Raw genomic sequence first — 19561 nt, forward strand, 5'->3', positions numbered from 1 at the left:
TTCAGTTTTCAGTTATTTTAACTCCAAAAGAAATGATAGTTTAGGAGCCACTGAAAAGCTTTTCAAAGCTATTATGAACACAAATACTGAAACAATACCTGGGTGTTTAATAGTATATGCATTAGAGTATACAATGTAAGGTTTTAAAACTAGTGATAGATTACGGGTTTGTGGGCATTGCCACTAGGTACTGACATTAAATCATCTACAGTTGGGGGAAAAAAAGCCCACCCCATGATTCATATGTGTGTAGAAGCACCTTTAGCAACAATAACCTGCAGCAGTTGTTTCCTGTATCACTTTATCAGTCTCTCACATTGTTGTTGAGGAATTCTGGTCCACTCTTCTTTACAGTGTTGCTTCACTTCATTGAGGTTTGTGTGCATTTGTCTATGACAGCTCTGTTAAGGTTCCACCACAGCATTTCAGTTGGGCTGAGCTCTGGACTGCAACACCTTGATTCTTTTCTTTCAACTCTGTTGTACATTTGCCGCTGTGCTTGGCATCCTCCCCTATTGCATGACCCACTTCTGGCCAGACTATCAGACAGCTGGCCTCACATTTGATTCTAGAATACTTTGGTATACAGAGGAGTTTATGGTTAATTTGGAGACTGCAGGGTGCCCAGGTCGTGTGACTCAAAACAAGCCAGATGCAACTTTGCAAACATAAGCTGTGCTGCCGTGTTCTTCTTAAAGAGAAGAAGCCTTGTCCTGGCATCCCTTCCAAACAAGCCATACTTCTTTAATCTTTTATACTGCTAACTGAGGGCTGTACACTCTGAGATGTACTTCTGGTGTTTTTTTGCAATTTTTCTGAGCATTGCACTGTCACCTTGGGATTTATTCCCAGGAAGACTGGCGAGTGCCTCGAATGTTTTCCATTTGGAAATAATCTTTTTCCTAGTAGAATGATCGTCTTGAAATTGTTTGGAAATGGCATTATAACCTGTCCCAGATTGATCCGCAAACTTCTGCTTTGCAGAGGTGCTCACACTTGCTGACAGTCAATTAAGTGCTGCTACTTACCCTTTTAATTCCAGCACATGACTGCAAAGAACCATGTGAAACTTTCTTTTTCACACAACTGCAGAGTAGATGAAAAGAGGCTGATGTCAGGAAGTCATCACATGATCAATTATTGTCTTCAGTAATATCACTGAATTTATTTCAAACCATTATTTTTGTCATGCTCTCACAGTGGTTTAAATTTGTTATGCTTTCAAAGATATAACAGTAAATTATGTTTAAATATTAAACTTTTCTGATGTGTTCAGGTTTTCATAAATGCTTTTAGAAACCAAAGCTTCAAGTGCAAGTCAGAAGTACCGGTTACATATTTTTAATCTGGGATACTCTGAACTATGGGGTCAGCCCTTGCAGGTTCATACTGTATAAGGGCGCCTCACACTGAACGATAAGGAGCAGAGTGTTCCCAGCAGCTTGGCAGAGCAAACGGAAAGTGAAATCCATGCGGTATCTTAACTGGCTTCAAAAAGCTTTGTACTCCCATGGAAACCACGTCACAGCCAGCTTCAGATGGCTCTTTGTGATACTGAAGCCAAAGCAAGAAGACAAGTCAGCTTTGATGAAAAATGCCAAAAAAGAGAGCTAAACATCCTTTTAACACCGTTCTTTTGTGCGCCCATAATACCCAATCACGCTACCCCTGCTGTTCTTTCAAGTCCTGTAGGACTTTTTTTCTAAACCTTTGACAAAAACATACCCGAGCAGGCCTTTTAGCTGCTGGTAAATATTCAAAGTTATGCACTGGGTGCTGTGCTATTGAAAAGGTTTACTCCTTTTACCAGGGTAGACTTTGTTAGGAGTCTAATGTTTTGGCCAGCTATATTAGAATTTTTGGATCCTTCTTGAGAATAAAGAGGAAAAGTTAAACTGAAGGTTTGAACAGAGAATTCAAATCTAATTGAAGATACATTTCTTATTTGCATAGTTTGAGTTGTAAGCCAGTTATTGTTGTTGTTGTCACTATAAAGCTTTAAAAAAAATTAGTGCATCATATCTATCACACTTAATGACTCGATTATTTATTGTTCTAACTAATCTGTCAGAACTCACAGGTCAGCTCAAACTTTAAGCTATAACCACAGCTGGACTGGCCATTGGGCATACCGGTGGGCCGATGGTGATTTTTCATTTTTATGTTTGCTTGTTTTTGTAACGTATAAACAATGAAAGGTGGTGGATTAGCCAACAATAAAAGACACAAAGCTGGAGTTATTCTGTGTCTTTGCTGCACAGCTGCCTCTTCTTCTCTCATTCTCCCCCCTCCCTCTCCTGTTGCTACTTCAATCATGAAACTGATCAGTGATCAGCTGATCGTCTCTTTTGTCTGTTTATTGCCCACTTTGCGCCAGAAAGAGGAAACCAGCGGATGTCGTGCTAAACAACAGCAACACGTTTAATCCTGATCAGCTGTTGTTTGAATTTATTTAATATTACTTTCTAATATCAGCTGATGTTCGCTGGAGCCACAGCTGTAAAAGCTGCTGGTCATGATATCGGTTTGGATATCTGGTGAGAGGGAAGCATGAAGATGATACACTGTATACAAATCATACATATATACCAACATGACAGTGTACATCACTGTCACAACAACGTTTGTTTTTGTTCAAAGGCTTTATGGTTTTTTCTATAATACCTGGTGGTCTGGTCAATACCCAGGCCGATCTTTTGTCCCAGTCCAGCCCCTGGCTATAACTTATTTAGGAATTTCAGTAACATGCATTAATAAAATGTATGCACTCGTTGCTTTCTCTTTACAATACGTTTCACAGTCAGTCAGGAAGTGCTGAATTACTTTTCCTCTATCACACTATCAAGTGTGACAGGATAATGGGCAGGGTTATTTAGGTAAGCCAGACCTCTATTTTTACTTGCTTAACCTCTCACAAAAATGGAAGTTTATTTTAGCTAGACTGCTTGGTTTGAGTATTTCATAAATTGCTGGGATTTTCCCACACAACCGTCTCCAGGGTTTAGAGAGAATGGTCAGAGGAAGATGAAAGACAAAATAAATGGCCGTTCTCTTGGTGAAAAATGCTTTGTTGGTGTTAGAGGCCAGAGGAGAATGACCTTTGAGCTCATAGGAAGGCAACAATAACTTAAAATAAATGCCCAAGGTAGGCAGAAGCACATCTGCAAATGCACAACATGTTTTTGTTACAGCAGCAAAGACCACATGTGGTGCCACTCCTGTCAGCCAAAAACAGGAAACTGACCTACAACTCACACCAGCTCATCAAAGTTGGACAATAGATGATAAAAAGAATATTCCCAGGTCTACAGAGTTTCGTCTTGAAATTCAGATACTGGGGTCCGAATTTGCACGGTGCAACAAACAATGTGAAAGTATGGATCCTTTCTTGTATCTTGTATCCATCCAGTTCAGGCTGGTAGTTGGGGTGTAACGGGATGGGGCATATTTTCTTTTGCCTATCAGTTGAACAATGTTTAAACAACACAGAAAAAATTAAGGCAGTTCTGAAGGCAAAACCCAGTACAAAAGAGGCAAAACAGAGAGCACGGGGATAAGTGTAATGATGTAAGAGGCCAAACAAGGGGAAGTGAGATGATAGTTCATAGCAAATGCAAACATTAAAACATTGGTGATTTAGCAAAAGACAGCTCTCAAATGTTCCCTCAGAAAAAAAAGGCTCATTTATTTTCTGTGCCTATACTGAAGTGCGAGCCAGACATGAACAAGCATCAGCTTCAGCTCTTTCCACTTATTGCCTGAATCTGTTTTCTAATATGACTTTAACAAGACTAAAAGAATAGCACAAAGTCCCATGAGGCTGCAGTGCTCATTGCACATCCAAACACATTATTGCTGATAAACTGCTGGATCTAAAGCACGGAGATTAAAAAAGAGAGAAAAAAGGAGAAAAAATGTTGCTATTCTGAACATTTTTCCATTAGCTAGGGAGTAAAATGTTTTTGGTATGACCAGAGGGTGGCATGAAAGGCTGTCTGTCTGTACAATGACCATATTAATACACCAGACTCAGCTCTGCAGTCAGAATAAGTTAAGCTGCTGTAAAATATTGTGATTTAATTACTATATTATTATTATCTTGGTTTTAGAAACGCCTCAACAGTGGCTTATGGCTGATAAGGGCTTCGTGCCATTCACATAATAAGAAACACATTAGTTTAAAGAGGAAATAAGAAAGGAATCATTTCAAAGAAGCAGTTAATTAACCAGCAGTAAATGAAGCTTTCACAACAACCACAGTAACTACCACACCACAGTTGGCCTAGCAAAATATAACATCTCAAAAGGAATCAAATAAATCAAACTTAGAGAAAGAGAATCGTTACAAGAGCTGAGCAAATTACAACACTAGAAGAGATGATCGCCCATGTTTTCGTCTTGGATCAGTATTTTTCATCAGTCACAGGTCGAATAACTCACAGGGAAATCCCCCCCACACACACAGACACAGGAATGGGTCTGAATCCAGAGGTGGAATATTGGAGTGAGGGGGTGCTGTCCAGTGGTTATTTCAGTTACTGCTGCCTTCCTCTCACTTTTGGCATCGACGAGGCATTTTGGCCCAGAGAACTGCTGCTTGCCAGATATTTTGCCTTTTTCGGCTTTTTTCTTTATGAACCCCAGAGAGATGCTTGTCCAGGAAAATCGTGGGTGGGTAGATCAGCAATTCCTGTAATACTCAGGCCAGGCCATCTGGCATCACTTAAATCACCTTTCTTCCCCATTCTGAAGCATGGTTTGAACTTCAACAGGTGGTCTAAACCATGTCTTCATGCCTAAATGAACAGATGTATTGCCATGTGATTGGCTGATTGTAGATTTTTGTTGGCAAACAGTAGAGCAGGTGTACCTAATAAAGTGGTGTATTAACATGAAATGTAATTGTCTCCACGTAGGATGATATTATTGTTTTGACTGCTGCCAGCGTAAAGATGTTTTGAAGGGGAAAACTATGGAAAATCACGTTTGTTATGAGCTGTAAAGGCACCTTTGTTTGCCCTTTTGTGGAGATTGAGTTGCTATTAGCGTTGCTGTTTTGCTGAAAATGTGTACAAGAAAATACTCACCTGCATCTATTTCCTGCCTGCTTTTGCTGGAGCCCATTTGAAGGTGCTCACATTTATAAAAAATAATAATCGTTTTACTGTTTGTTAATTTAGTTTTTATGACTTAGCTTGCTAAGTCTTGTCGGTGGAGTTTTGTCGATGGTTTTCTGTTGCTCCTGGAATAACAGCCTGTAAGCAATATTTTATTTTCTTGTAGCCCATAGACAGTACTGACAACAGTTCTCAACAGTTACACAGTGTATTATTAATTTTTTATACAGACATCTCATAAAATCTACACATTATGCATAAATTACTGAAAAGAATGGGACTTAATGCTGCATATTCACATTGCTCAAAATAATTAAAGGAACACTTTCAAAGAACATCAGCCTTCAATGGGGAAAAAAATCATGCTGGATATCTACACTGATATGGGCTGGGTACATCGTTAGATGGAAATGAAAATGGAGGATCTCCTACCTGACTGAGCTCCGGGGCAGTCTGAGGTCCAACCTGGCTGGTGGTTGAACCGAAACATAACATCCCACAGCCACAGGTTTTCTATTGGATTTATGACAGGCGAGAGTGGGGGCTGGTCAGTGGTACCAAGGCACTGACTGTCAGCACCACCATGGGGTCTGTTAATGTGTCTGAGGATTTCATCCCAATACCTAATGCCTAGCCTATAGAGGTCTGTGTGCCCCATGATGAATATGCCTCCCCATCCCATCAATAGATCATGCTGAACATTATTCACAGTCATGTGTCACATGTGCTCAGGGTGAACTTGCTGTAAACAGCACAGGACAATATTCAGGGTGCCAGGCACAGGCCTCACTAGAGGACATCGGATCCTTCATGAACTTCCTATTGCACTGTTGTGTCTGCACTTTCTTGTGTCCATATTGTTTTGTTCAGTCTGCTGTTTTTTGCACACTTGCACTTTATGTAGTCCTGTGTTGATCGTCTGTTATATGATATGTAACATCATGGTCTTGGAGGAACACTGTCTTGTTTCCTGTGTGAGGTACCACTGTACCACTGATTGAAATGACAATAAAACCACTTGACTTGACTTGAAGTCTGATTGTTTGGTCAAACACATTCCCACTTGTGGCCTGCTGGAGATCTTCGTGTCATTTTTCACTAAAATCACCATCCTGCAGTAGCTACGTAAATCTATAGATAATATCAATCCCTGTTTCAGGTCTCGGCAGTTCTGACTAGATTCTGTATGTAAGTGGTTAATTAAAATTTCCATGTACATAGACACCAACAGATTTGCTGTTTTTGCTGATTTATCACAGATAACCTTCATTTGTAGCCCAAATTTTGAATTCAAAGGTTGACTCAACATTTAAAAATGACAGCGGTAACAGTCATTTTCACTTGAGTTTATTTGTAACAAATGAAACTTGTGTCGATAAAGAACAGAAATCCATACAGACCTGTTTTTCAGTTTTCACGCGCTCCGAGAACCAATGTAAGAAAATAAAAAGCACTTGTTGACTCGGAGCAGAAAACGGAAACAAAAAGGTTTACATGTACAGACCAATTGGAGGTAACTGATCCCAATAACACATCATATTTTCATTTTTTTATACAATTTATAAACTCCAGTTTAATCCATCTACATGATACATCAGGGTAAAATAGAACACTTCGTTTTGTGAAACTTCTCTTTTGTGGTACAACAAATCCACAATGTGATGTATTGCACATACTGCTGTGCCATAAAAACTGTGACTTGTGGTGCATCCTTTTATTATATCGCTCTGTATATCTGATAAATCTCTATTCCTTCTTTGCCGTTATCATCAGTTAATTCATTTACTTTTACGTAGTCATCTATTTATGCATTTCAATTACTCTCTGTGTTTTGTGTTATTTACATATACACAACCGTGTGAGCATTGCAGGGTCCATCTTTGCTGAGTTCAAGTAAGACTCCTTTTTTTGAGGGGGGAGGCCGGGGCTATCGGAGTTAACAGGATACTAAATATTAGTGCATAGTACAAAGAGAGAAAGTGCAAGTCTTCCCGTAACAGGTGCGACCACAGGGGCATCTCGAAAGTGGTACCATGCATACAAACAACAACAAGGTTACTTTAAGATGGTGGAAAACTGTCAACAATCCCTCATATGGCTGAGAGTTAATGGGCTTACAAAAAAATGAGTATATACTGTAGGTTCTGTGTCAGCGGAGACATAGCACCTGAACTTCTCTCAGCCTTCGTTTTTGAAAGAAAAGGAAAAATGCGGAACAGCAGAATGAGGAACACAGATGACCCACTGTGACTGATTTTAGGTAAATGGCTTCAGCTGGGATACTTAAGCATCCTCTTACGGGCTGATGCTCCTCCTTTCAAACAGACTGACAAAGAGCCATTCAGCTTTTACAGATTTCTATACAGCCGAGCAAGTATGACTTGTTCGAGCCAGCTCAAAGTCTGCACCAAAATTTCATGGCGGGTAAAAGAAAAGTGTCCGTAATGACAGTATATCCACAAAGCCTGTGTAAGGAAAAGATGGAAAGCTTGACGTAGAACCTTAAAAAAACGATCAGTCTGTCTTGCTAATAACCTACTTTAAAACCACATTTTTTCTGCAGTCGAGTCTCTTGTAACATATGCTTATTTTCTTTTGAATGAAAAGAGATATGATGATGCAGTTGCTGGGTTTAAAATGTGAGTACGACTGTCCAGCCTACACAAACCCTTCCATTCAAAATTTCACAGCCAAAAACAACAAAACAACAACAAAGAACAAAGAAAAAAAAAGAACAAAACAAAACAAAAAAATCCCATAAAATACTTTTTCACATACTGTAACGTAACAAAAACACACACACACACACACACACACACATTCGGTTCACACAAGCATACATAAAATACACAAAAACCCTTTAAAGTAACTTTATCAAAATAGGCGTGTAATATAAGGCACTAGAAATCTAAAATTAAAATACTTATTAGATGCAGTTTGTAATATGACTTCGATCATTCGTTGCTCGCCGTGACACAAAGAAGGATGACATCATCTACTGGACATGTGACTTGATTAAAAAAAAAAAATCGACTTCCTAAGAGGTCAGAGGTTATTTCTCTAACACTTTTATATGGTGGAGGGAACATCAAGTGTAACATCCTTGTGTCTGGAAAATGATGCACCATCATCAGTATTATCGTCGTCATCATCACCGTCATCATCATCATGGCATATAACTGCAGTTAGTGACTTGACACAAAAATATATAATACATCTACTTATTGCACACTGAATCAGACACAGAGAAAAGTCAACGGTGAGCATTCCAGTAAGAAAATTGTTCTCCTTTTCCCATCCCTTTCCTGCTCGCTCGTCTCGCTTTCTGCTTAGGAAATCTTAATGAAGCTTATTTGGACACCTAATATTTTGTCTGCTCTCTGCGCTTACTAGCTTCAGTCGTGGTCCGCCCCAGCTTTCTTTCGGGCTACGCGCAGAACAACGTGGTGGGATTATTCTCGGGACTTTCTGGTAGCAGCAGTGCTAATACTGTACCCCGGCGGGCCCTCGGGAATTGAGAAATTACTGTCTTCGTGTCTTTAAACGTCGCAAGTGAGACACTAATGAGGCTGAGAGTCCTGTGTGCATGCGAAACGTGTGGGTGGAGAATACAGGAGAGTGACACTCGATTTTTTTTCATAGAACTGTGAACATTTTCCACACTAGATTTGATTGTACACTTTAAAACAGTACCGTATCACTTTAACAAACGAAAAAGAAAATGGCTACAGCTCATTGGATTACACAGAAAAAAAAAATGCAACTTTGCCCATGTATGGTCAACGGTGACAAAATCATAAACCTATAAGAATGGAAAAACACAACGTGCCATATGGAATATCCAGTTTTTAAAAAACAATATAGTCACATATTTTTTCTAGAAAACTAAATTAATGTTTTACTTTGCAGTATGCATTTTTAGACCTCAGTAAACCTTCCCTTATCTTAAATCGTGAAGCATAAGGTTGAACTGGTGGTGTTTATTACTGTATGGTAGAAATGTCTTCTTTTTCATTCACAGGAAACAAGAGTCTGTTTCCAAAATAAGACAGAAAAAAACAACCCACACTTCTTGTGTCTTTTTTTTTTTTAAAGTTGCGTGTTCTTGGTCTTTTTAATACTCTGTGCTCTGTGTTTTCAGGCTCCTGTTGGCAATTCTCTGGTGCTTGATATCCCAGTTCTTTCTTGTCCACGAGGTTTCCATAAGATGGATTTGTAGCTTCCTTCTGAACTGTCCTCGAGATAGAAAAATCGAAATTTCCTGTGACAGAAAAAAATGCTGTAGCTGGGTCCCGTATTTAGGTTGGTGATGCTACACTGGTGGTGGAGTTCCACACCCAAACAACAAAAAACGCAATCTGGGTGCTCGGAAAAGCACTGAAACAAATAAAAAAAGAAAAAAGAAAAAATCTATATTTGATCAAGTATTCTGATTGGAACAGTGGTTGAAGTTGCTGCTTCAGACTGACCAATGGGTGTGTTTGGGCTGAGGGTGGCAGGAAAACACCCTTGTCAAGCAGGTTGCTATGGCTCAGTTAGAGGTGCTGTTTCTAGGTACGGATAAGCCGATGGTCCCCCTTCACTCTGCATGCAGTGGCAAAGTCTTCATACCTGCACATCGCAACCTAGGGCATTTATTCTGGCTGTGCATAACATGAGAAAAATGCACTCGGTTGAACGTGCGCATGATCGACAGCCACTGGGTTTATGTTGCATAGTGATCAAAGCTTCCCAGGTACTCCAGACTGGCGCGGTAGCAGAACTGGTACTGGTCCTAGAGGGAAGCAGAAGAATTGTGAAGAAGAGAAGAAAGACTAAACGAACATTCAAGTGTTCTTTGAAGGCGTGAAGTGGTTTAGAAAGCTCACCTCTGTCTGAACGGTGGCTGGTCTCTGGGTGCGCAGCATCTTGACAGTCTGGAAAATATCCACCACTCCCTCGTACCTCATCCTCTCTAGCACGATGCTGAGGGTGATGAACACACCGGTCCTTCCTACACCAGCACTGTTGGAGCACAGGTGGAAACGTATTCAGAGCTGGAAATACATCTCCTTATGTATGCATCATGCACTAGCTCAGTTTGCTACTAGTCGTGCCAAACCGTTATTCTGAATATTTGCTCACACGTGGTGCAGCAAGCGGTGGTGGTGCTTTATTAGCGTATCAGCAAGAAAAAAAGTCCAGTGCTATGAAAAACTATTTCCCTCTTCCTGATTTCATACTTTTTCCAATATCGGTCACAGCTAGGTGTTTCAACCATCAAAGAAGTTTTAATATTAGACAAAGAAAACCAAGTAAATACAAAATGGACTTTAAAAAAAAGGTTTTTGCCCAGTCTCTTTCTTATTTTTGAATCATGAACTCTGACCTTAACTAAGGCAAGTGAGGCTTACAGTTGTTTAGATGTTTTTCTGGGTTCTTTTGTGACCTCTAGGTAATCAGCATGGTAATTCTGGTAGCCCTGTCATTCCTAGGATGGTTCACTACTGCTCTGAGTTTTCTCCATTTATGGCCTTCACTGTGGTTCCCTGGAGTCCCTAAGCCTTAGAAATGGCTTTGTAATCCTTTTCAGACGGATAGATATGACTTTATATCTCAGCTGTTACTTTAGATCGTGGCATCATCTGTTGTTTTTTTTTGTTTTTTTGGGAGATCTTTTAGCAACATCACTTTGTCCGAAAGGCTCTATTCAAGTGATTTCTTGATTCAACTGGTCTGGGAGTAATCAGGCCAGAGTGTGGTATTGAAATTTAACTCAACTTAGCTTCCCAAAAAACGGATTTTTTCACAGTTAATCTGTCATTTAACTACTTTTTCACATAGAAGCAGGAAGGTTTGTTTTTTTCCCTTATTAAATGAAATCATTATTTAAAAACTGCATTTTTCATTTATCTTTGTCTGATATTAAAGCACTGTATATATTTAACAGAGAAGTGGAATAAATTTAACGTAAAAGATTCCCCAAGTCTTTACTCAAGCAGAAACAAAATGTTCCAAGAATCTCTCACAGGTCATCTGGTGAATTTGTAGGTATTCTTTTTTATCGAGTCTGCACAACTTAATGAACAATATGTGAAATGTTGAGGTATTTGTAGGCAGCCTAGACCTTACCTGCAGTGCACAGTAATTGGCCCGTCCTGGCCAAACTGTTCTTTAGTTTTATGCACTTGGCCAATAAAATCAATAAATCCTTCTCCTGACTTTGGCACTCCTTGCTCGGGCCAGTCTGTGAACTGGAACTGACGAACTGTCCGTGACTGGCCATCCTGGGTGAAAGAAAATATGGTAATTTGAAACTCAGAAAATTCTGGAAGCCAGTACAAATTAGTCTGTCTTGCTCACAAGGCTGACGACTCACCCTGGCATCAGTGACTTTGAACTCTCTCAAGATGTACTGGGGCATGTTGTACTCAGCCATGGGATCCACCACAAAGTACTGGTACCTGGCTGAGCGCTCTGCAGGCCAGTACTGGTGACACTTCTCCTGTAGAGTACAAAGGCTTCTCTTCAGAGCGCTGCATCATATTTAAAGTACTCAGTGTGTGAGGAGAACCATTTCTAGGCAATTTATAACGGAAATGTCACCATAACTTGTGATATTCATTATTCATTTCAAGACCATCTCAATGCAGATGAGATATTATGTTCACTGAATTAATACTGAAAGTCATATCACTCTCACTGTGCCATGCATAATGCTTCATAATGCCCAAACATTTATTATATTTAATTCATTATATTAAATTTTTGATAGATTTTTCCCCCCCCAAAATTGCAAATTCTTAATCACGAAACATTCGCTTTTTTTCCCCTGTTGCAGGCATCAAAAGCTATTCTGCTGCCCATTTTAAGAGGACATTGTTATTCACAGTTCAGTCCTCTCCTGATGTAAACTTCTGCAACAACAACACATGGAGCTGCTGATTATGCTGCTATTCAGTCAGCCCTTCAATATATTCTTTTACTGAAAATAATTAGCTCAAATGACAATATATTGTGTGATACTGCATGTTATAGTACACGCTTAGGCACTTAATCAAGGGAAAAATGTGGGTCTATTGTTTAAAAGCTGCAGCTAGCCCAAACACATTTAATTAATGTGAGTTTCAAAGAATTTGTAAATTCTTTGTCTAGTTTTTAGTTAAGAGCTTGTACAGCTACACACATCTCCATACTGGTAATTCTCTGGGCTCTGAATAGCCGAATAGGATGGTCTGCTTTCCTTCTGTGAAGTGACATGCTTTTTTGTTGTTAACTGAAGTTATTTGTAACCTCTTCAGGTTCCTTTGGTCTAAAATATAAGACTTTATAGAGCCTAACAATGGGAGTGGAAATCAGTCTATATGTTGTTGTTGTTTTTATCTTTAACCATTCTATCGCGTGTGAAAATCAATATTTGTAATTACCACCTTTATTCTTCAACACAGACTCCTAGGCAAGCTTTGTTGTTATTTCTTTAAGTAGTCTTCAGGAATGGATCTCTGAGACTCTTTGGCATATCAGTCTTTTCTTTCTCTTTTCCTTCCTTAAGAGGAACTTCTTGACAGCAACCCTTTCACTGAGACCTTCCTGATGAAGCTTCAGGTAACAGTGGGTGGGTCGGCTGTTCTTTCAGGCCCTGTGTCAGGTCTTTGCAGCATTTTTTTCCTATTTCTCCAGGACATGACTGTCAGGTACTAACAGGTTTTCAGTTAATAGCCCTTTGAAAGCTGCCTTGTTAGTGCAAAAAAAAGCTATTTTATGATAATGGGCTGTGTAATTTTTTGGCTTTTTCTGTAATTTCAACTAAAGAAATTGGAACAAATTTTGTCTGTTTTTGTGATGGGTTGTTAGTAACAAAGTGCCTAAAGCTACAATTTAAAATTGCTTCTTTGCTAAGCTGCTTTCTGTAGACCCAACACTGGTTCATCTCTTGAGTTCAGTTCCTTTTTATCCTTGAACGGTTCATAGGTCAGTGTTAAGTAGCGCAACATTCCTCTGAAATGGTCAAGCACTGGACTGAAAATGAGTAGAAAAGCTGCCAATGTCCAAAGGAAAAAAACCAACATGTAGCTCAAGACTTTTGCACAGTACTGTGATACGCTAATTAAAAAGACATTCAACCAGTGCAGCTATATGTTTTTATCCTGCAGGACCAATGCATGTATCACATTTGAGTGTGTTTGAGTGCATTTATTCGTACCCGTCCCATTTCTCTCAGTTTGGTTAGCATGACAACAATGGTGGAGTTATGTTCCCACAGCATCCTCCAGTAGTCCTCTGTGGTCTCAGCCAGTGGGCCCTGGGTTGCTATATAGGCCTTCTGCTGCCTATAAACACATGGATAAGTATAAATGAAAATAAATCTCTCCCCATGCGTGAGAACATTGTACAGTGACTGATGTCAAACTGACCTGTATCCATCAATGAAGCTGGCATTGATGTAGTCGGATCCTTCCACTCCTCTGATTGGCTGTAGACACACACGCGTGGTCTCGTAGGGCATGATATTCACCAGCCGGTTTTTGAACTTGTTGCACGGCAGATTGGCACTCACAAACCGTGATGTGTGGGCCTTGGCACTGGCCAGACGCTGAAATATAAGAAATAAAGGAAATATGCTGTAATATTGTGCAGATGAAAATTACAGAAAAAGAATTACAAGCAGCACTGATGAGAGCACTGAAATGATGGCGAAATAAAAAAGGACGGATAAGCAAGGAAGTAAAAGAGAAAAAAAGTACTCTTTTAAAAAGCACAAGGCTTGGTTTTTTATTGGACAAGTGGAATTAGAAAACCATCTTTAATCTGCAGGCCTCAGGATATTTAGTCAGACATCTTCAACTGAATCAACACAGCAGGGCCGATATAGGGGACGAGGGCAGCGGTAGGGAATGGAACAGGGAGAGGAAGGAGAAAATCAAAAGTCAGGGGGCAGGAAACCACAAGGCCCCACACTGTCTCAACACACACATGTGAACCACAGTTGATCCAGTCATCAAAAAAAAAGAAAAAGAAAAACTGGAACACACACATTCATATGTAGATATGTGCAGACAGGCAGCCGTAAGTACATGCAGTACACTCGCTCACACTCGACCACTGGATGACACGGTTTAAAAAGAAACACAGAGAAACAGAGAATAGGCAGAGGGAAACCGCAGACTCAGGGGGAAACAATGGGGTCTCATGAACCCAACGTCTACCATCAGCAGCTACCGGAGTGCTGTGGGAGAAACAGCAGTACCTTATTTTCTTACAGACAGACTGAGCTGGAAAATCCCCACTAACCACAAGTTCACCAGTTCATTCTGGGTACTCTGAACCCAGTTTCCAGCATCAACAATAGTAATTCTTCATGTCATTTGGTTTGAATTTGACGCGATCTTATCAATAAAGCCTGGCAAAAACAAAGCTTTTCACCGCTTCGATACATGCCAATATTTTTCACCAAGGAGAAAATCATGCCCTCCTGGCAAGCTCCGAGAACTCCACCAATAAACTCTCTGTGAAAGGAAACAAAAACACGGCATATTAAGGTGTTGGATTACCAAAAGCAGCCAGAAAACATTCACCTCTCCCTTTTCCTCACACGCTTGCTTCAACTTTGTGATTTTATTTGAGGGACATGACGCCTCTCTTACACGAGAAGTTCCAACCTTTTGGTGTTTTGTTGACGGAGGTGGAAAGTAATCTTTCAGACGGTGGGCTGTGATATACCACGCGAGTTCAAGTGAGATGAAATATGGTGAGTGGGACAACCCCGCCATGTGTTTCACATCAATCTAAGGCTGTGAAAACAATACAGCGAGCGCTCAGTTCATTGTCATTCTGAGGGGAGCGCTCCTATTAGAGGGAGGGAGGAAAGCTGGGGCATAGGATGAGGGAGATTGCTCAGAGTCACTTTGTGTTTACCTTGCCCTCTGATTGTCTGAGCAGACACAAGCCATTCCTGGGAAAAATTAAGCCACCTGCTTTCAACGTATACCTGTAAAGCTACAACCGATTCTCTCTTTTTCACCCAGCCAGGCCAGTCAGGTCTGCAGAGAACTCATCTGGCATGAGGTAAACAACACAGTAAACAAAATAACAACTAGAATATAATGAAAATAACACTTCCCAGCAAGAGTTTGAATCCCTTATGTTCTCACTGCGATTGTTTATGATGCCTACATTTGCTGTTCTCACTTTATATTCTAATCAGCTCCCTAAAGTTTTGAAAAAGCTGTTATAACTTCCAACCCCCTAAGATTTTATTACAAACTTCAACTTTCTGGCCTACATTATTTGGTCTTTACGTGCATGCCTATCAAACTTCCCAAACTGCGATGCTTTCAGAAACCCTCAGAAAAGCTAACTCTCTTACCTTAGATTCAAAAGGTGCAATCCCATAATCCCCTTCAAATCCAACCATCTATATGAATCTCTCAGAGGGGGATTGAAACTGTAAGAACCACTAACAGCCCTGGGAAAGATGCTCAGGGGCTATCAAAGTCAAAGCTTCCTGAATTAAACATTCTGTATGTCATTTTAGACAACGTTCTTCCCAAGCTTTGGTGGTAAGAACCATCTTCCTATGAAAACCCTCAGCATGGGACCTGAAGTGCAACTTTGTTTTTTGGTCAATTATGGCTTTCAAGGTCAAGAATTAAATATGAAATATGAACGTTTGCTCTATTCTTTATATGGACAGAATGGCCAGTAGGTAAAGTCTTCAGACAGTGATTTATCCCGCTGGATATCTCTGAGCAGGCCCTGAAGATCTGCAGTGCTTCAAAGATGCTTTCACTGGCTCTTACTGTTAACCTTTTAGGTGGCGAAGGGCAAGAAAAAGACAACTCGGCCTTACAGAAACCAGTGAAGTGTTACATTATTATCATGAATCGGTTTTATGAACCACCATAAATCTGTAGGGCTTAATTTTATAGCCTTCGGGGGAACAAAGTGAATCCTCCTCACCTTGAACTCCAGCTCCATGCCGGTGACATTTTCTCCTGGTTCAATCTGCGTCAGCCTCTGGATGTAGGAGTACAGGTTCCTCGCAGGGACTTCGGTGTTCCCGCAGGTCACCGCCTCCAGCAGTGCATCGTGAATGAAGATGTACTGGTCTTCCGTCTGCACCATGTAGTTCCTCTCGGAGCGCATCAGCGTGACATGACCGTAGATGTCGATGGTCTTCTCATGCTTGATTCGCTCTGTCATGGCATCAATCACAATGAAACAGCCAGTGCGGCCCACTCCAGCACTGGAAATAGGAAAAGAGAACCAGATAGTGAGGTTATTTTCTCACATAAACTGCAGTGTGTGCGCTGTGTCCTAATACCTGGTGCAAATCTGTCCTCGCAGAGCTCAAACATAACATGCTTTGCCTAAATCAGCTAACTATCATCGAGATCCCAGCCAGCAATATTTCTGTCAAAGCAGGTAAAAATTGACATCAGCGATGAGTCAGCAACACTGTCTCGCTGGCATTAAGAAGATATCCTCCCTATCGACACACGATCCGGAAATATAATACCGTTAGCTGCCCACCCAAACACTTCACATTTTTGCTGTGCTAGTAAACGGTGAGACAACCTGACCAAGCAAGTTTGTGCAAGTGAATAGAAAATTCTTTATGTGGTTAAATGAATATCGGTGTGCATCCGCGGGAGCGTTGTCGAGGTGGAATGAGATTTGGTCCGTTGTTTGATACAGAGGTTGGTTGAAATGTAAAAGCACATTATGATGGAGTCTTGCCAGGATAATTAAATTTGACTGATAATCCTGTTAGATACTCCATCTGACTGCTACGGAAGATTAGGAAGAGCTGCTCTCCTGCCAACCTTCTCCGCTGCGTCCCGCCCCCGTCGCTCTGCCTCTTTTTCTTCTCGATAAGTACCCTCTCACGCCAGCCCCGACACTTTTTCACACTCACATTTGTCCTTTTCTTCTTCTTGGAAACCATTTTCTCTCCATCTTTCCTTTTCTTTAATTCATCATTTTCATTCACTGTGTCCTGGATTTGACCTCACCTTCTTTTTTCTCACTCTGCACACATCTCCTCCTCTAACTCCCAGTCCCTCGCTACCTTTCCCTCTCCATCATTGTCTCAGCCTTACCCCCTTCCCCTCATTCATTCTCCTCCACATCCATACCTCACTAATTCTTCCTCCCGAGAGTTTCTGCTCCATATTCCCACTGCCCTGCTCTATCTTCTTTTCTCTGCGATTGCCGGTAAGAGCAAACAGAAGCTTCATTCGAGCTCTGGAGCTAAATGCTGTGCCAAGCCCGTAATGACAAGCTCCCAGAGTCTCTTCTCCATCCAACACATTGGCCTCCTGCTGCTCAGACAGCAGCTCATTTGAATATAAACTTGTGAACCCAGATGTACCCCCAGCCTAAATGGTATATTGTCAACTGTGAAAGCTAATTATGGAAAATAGGGTCAGCATGGTAGCTGATGATGGAGACGAAGGAGGTTGTTGTGGGAGGAATGTGGGTGTCTAAGCCAGCCAGGATATTTGGGGTTTGCATAATCGCAGGTCAATCTTATTTTACTTCAGCGCCTCTGAACTATTTTATACAAGCACCCTTGGACTCTTGTTGATTTTCGCCGACTGCCAGGCTTTTGAAAATGTTGTTAACTCATAAATGCCAAAATAACGCATAAGTGTTTCATGCAGACTCACAAGCACACAGTCACGGAGCAGACCTGTTTCCTTTATGGTCGCGGATGGATATCATAAATAATTCTGGTTCAGTGAATAATAAGAATGGATGAGCCGAACTGAAAATACACAGACACATACCTGCAATGGACAACCATGGGTCCCGCATCTGGAGGATTGCAGGCCTTGACCCGGCGAAGGAAGGCCAGGAAGGGGGTGGGATGTTCAGGCACCCCGTGGTCTGGCCAGGCTGTAAACTGGAAGTGACGGACTTCACGCTTCTCATTTGAGCCGCTCTGGTTGAGCAGATTAGACGTGGGGTTAAATATAAAGACTTAGTTATTCTGTAATTTTTGTAAATGTCCACAAATCCCATTAAAAAAACGTAAACAAGCATGTCATGAGCTGCCCAGGCTATCAGGTTTAGTCTAGTTTATTTTAAAAGAAATCTGCAGGGCACTATAGTTTTTGGCAAACACTGCTCAAATATAAAGAAAGTGTATTAGTTGGCACTCTCTTCAGCCACTGATTAATACGCTGATGTGGTTTGATCACTCATTACAGCAGCAGGATGGTTTATAGTGTGAGCTCTCAGAGCTAGCTCTAAAAATATGCTATCCAACCATGCTGGGAATGAAATTTTGTTTATAGACCTGCAACGAAGTATGTATAAATATTTGAACAGATCAATTACGCACACTCCATTATACATGCCATGTTTCAGTACCTTGTAAAGAGCGAAGGTCCTGACAGAGTAGGTGGCCAGCTCCACTGTGTCAAGCAGAGTGACCTGGATCAGGCCGTAGGTCTCTGTGCCACGTGTTGGCCAGTACTGATCGCACTTCACCTAAAATGGAAGAGGGGAGAAGCTGTGAGAGACGAAGAGCAGGTTGAATAATTCTTTGCAAAGATTTTGGTGAAAGAAAAGAGAAAGAAAAGAGCTGACGTGACTTTGAGTGCATGTGTAGAGGGAACAAAAAAAAAAGAAAAGAAGGGGGAGAGGAGTGCTAAAGCAGATCAGTGAGAGAATCAGACAGTAATGTACATACAGAGACAATCCAGCATATGAAAAGGGGTTTTAGTAAGTGTGTGTGTGTCTGTGTCGGGTGGGGTGGGCGTTTGACCATGCTAGTTAACTGCTATAGGTTGGTGGGCTCTCTCAAAGATCCACACCAGTGCTCAGAAAAGCCAAGAGATACCGAAAACTCATCCTTCACATATTCGATGCTGTACGTTGCTAATACATCGCAGCCTCACAAATCCCTACATAACCAATCGTAGCACACACAAAATCCCAGCATCCCTATCAAGCAAAACACTTTGATTTCCCCTGCACCCGGCAGTCATATTTGTAGTTCTTCGATTCGGCTTCGGAGACCACAGAGGAGGGAGGAAAAAAAAATCCCAGAGGAGATGAGGGGGGCTTGGCAGAATCAGGCCAAACCAAACGTTATGTGCTGATCCCTCCAGTCCTCACATCAAAGACTGCAGGGAGCTCAGCTCAGCTTGCTCTGCATTCCACTGCTCCAGACTGGGGATTATGCGTTTTGGCCCGTGATGTTCAGGCTGTAATTACAGCTTTTCAACTGTTGTTTTCCCACCAGACCTTGAGAGACTGTGGGGACAGGAACGGTTGCCTGTGTAAGGAGGAGGGGGGGCTCACACTGACAGAGCATAAACAGGATCGCAAAAAAAAAATAAAATCCCTGGTGTGAAGACTATATTATCCATTGATTTATGAGGCTAGCAGCATAACTGTGCCCTGTTCTAGCGTGGTTTGATTGGTGCTAAAAGGAAGGATGCTGGCATCGTTCC

At 41.1% G+C, this 19561-nt stretch overlaps 1 protein-coding gene across 26 annotated transcripts in view; it reads right to left on the minus strand.

Moving 5' to 3' along the window:
• Positions 1 to 6448: 6448 nt before the first annotated feature.
• The window catches only part of ptprdb (protein tyrosine phosphatase receptor type Db), a 163662-nt gene continuing 150549 nt past the window's right edge, over positions 6449 to 19561 (minus strand). For all 26 annotated transcript variants that reach the window (XM_014339939.2, XM_042228437.1, XM_042228435.1 and 23 more), the window contains 9 exons: positions 18474 to 18593; positions 17888 to 18042; positions 16056 to 16341; positions 13511 to 13689; positions 13300 to 13426; positions 11476 to 11601; positions 11229 to 11383; positions 9986 to 10121; positions 6449 to 9891 (listed from right to left, as the gene is read on the minus strand). In XM_014339939.2, the coding sequence (XP_014195425.1) occupies positions 9823 to 9891; positions 9986 to 10121; positions 11229 to 11383; positions 11476 to 11601; positions 13300 to 13426; positions 13511 to 13689; positions 16056 to 16341; positions 17888 to 18042; positions 18474 to 18593 (1353 nt within the window). In that variant the 3' untranslated portion in view covers positions 6449 to 9822. The remainder of the gene's footprint in view (positions 9892 to 9985; positions 10122 to 11228; positions 11384 to 11475; positions 11602 to 13299; positions 13427 to 13510; positions 13690 to 16055; positions 16342 to 17887; positions 18043 to 18473; positions 18594 to 19561) is intronic.

Source organism: Haplochromis burtoni, unplaced genomic scaffold (assembly GCF_018398535.1).
Source record: "Haplochromis burtoni strain Fernald_Lab_line unplaced genomic scaffold, NCSU_Asbu1 Contig_323, whole genome shotgun sequence".
Taxonomy (NCBI): domain Eukaryota; kingdom Metazoa; phylum Chordata; class Actinopteri; order Cichliformes; family Cichlidae; genus Haplochromis; species Haplochromis burtoni.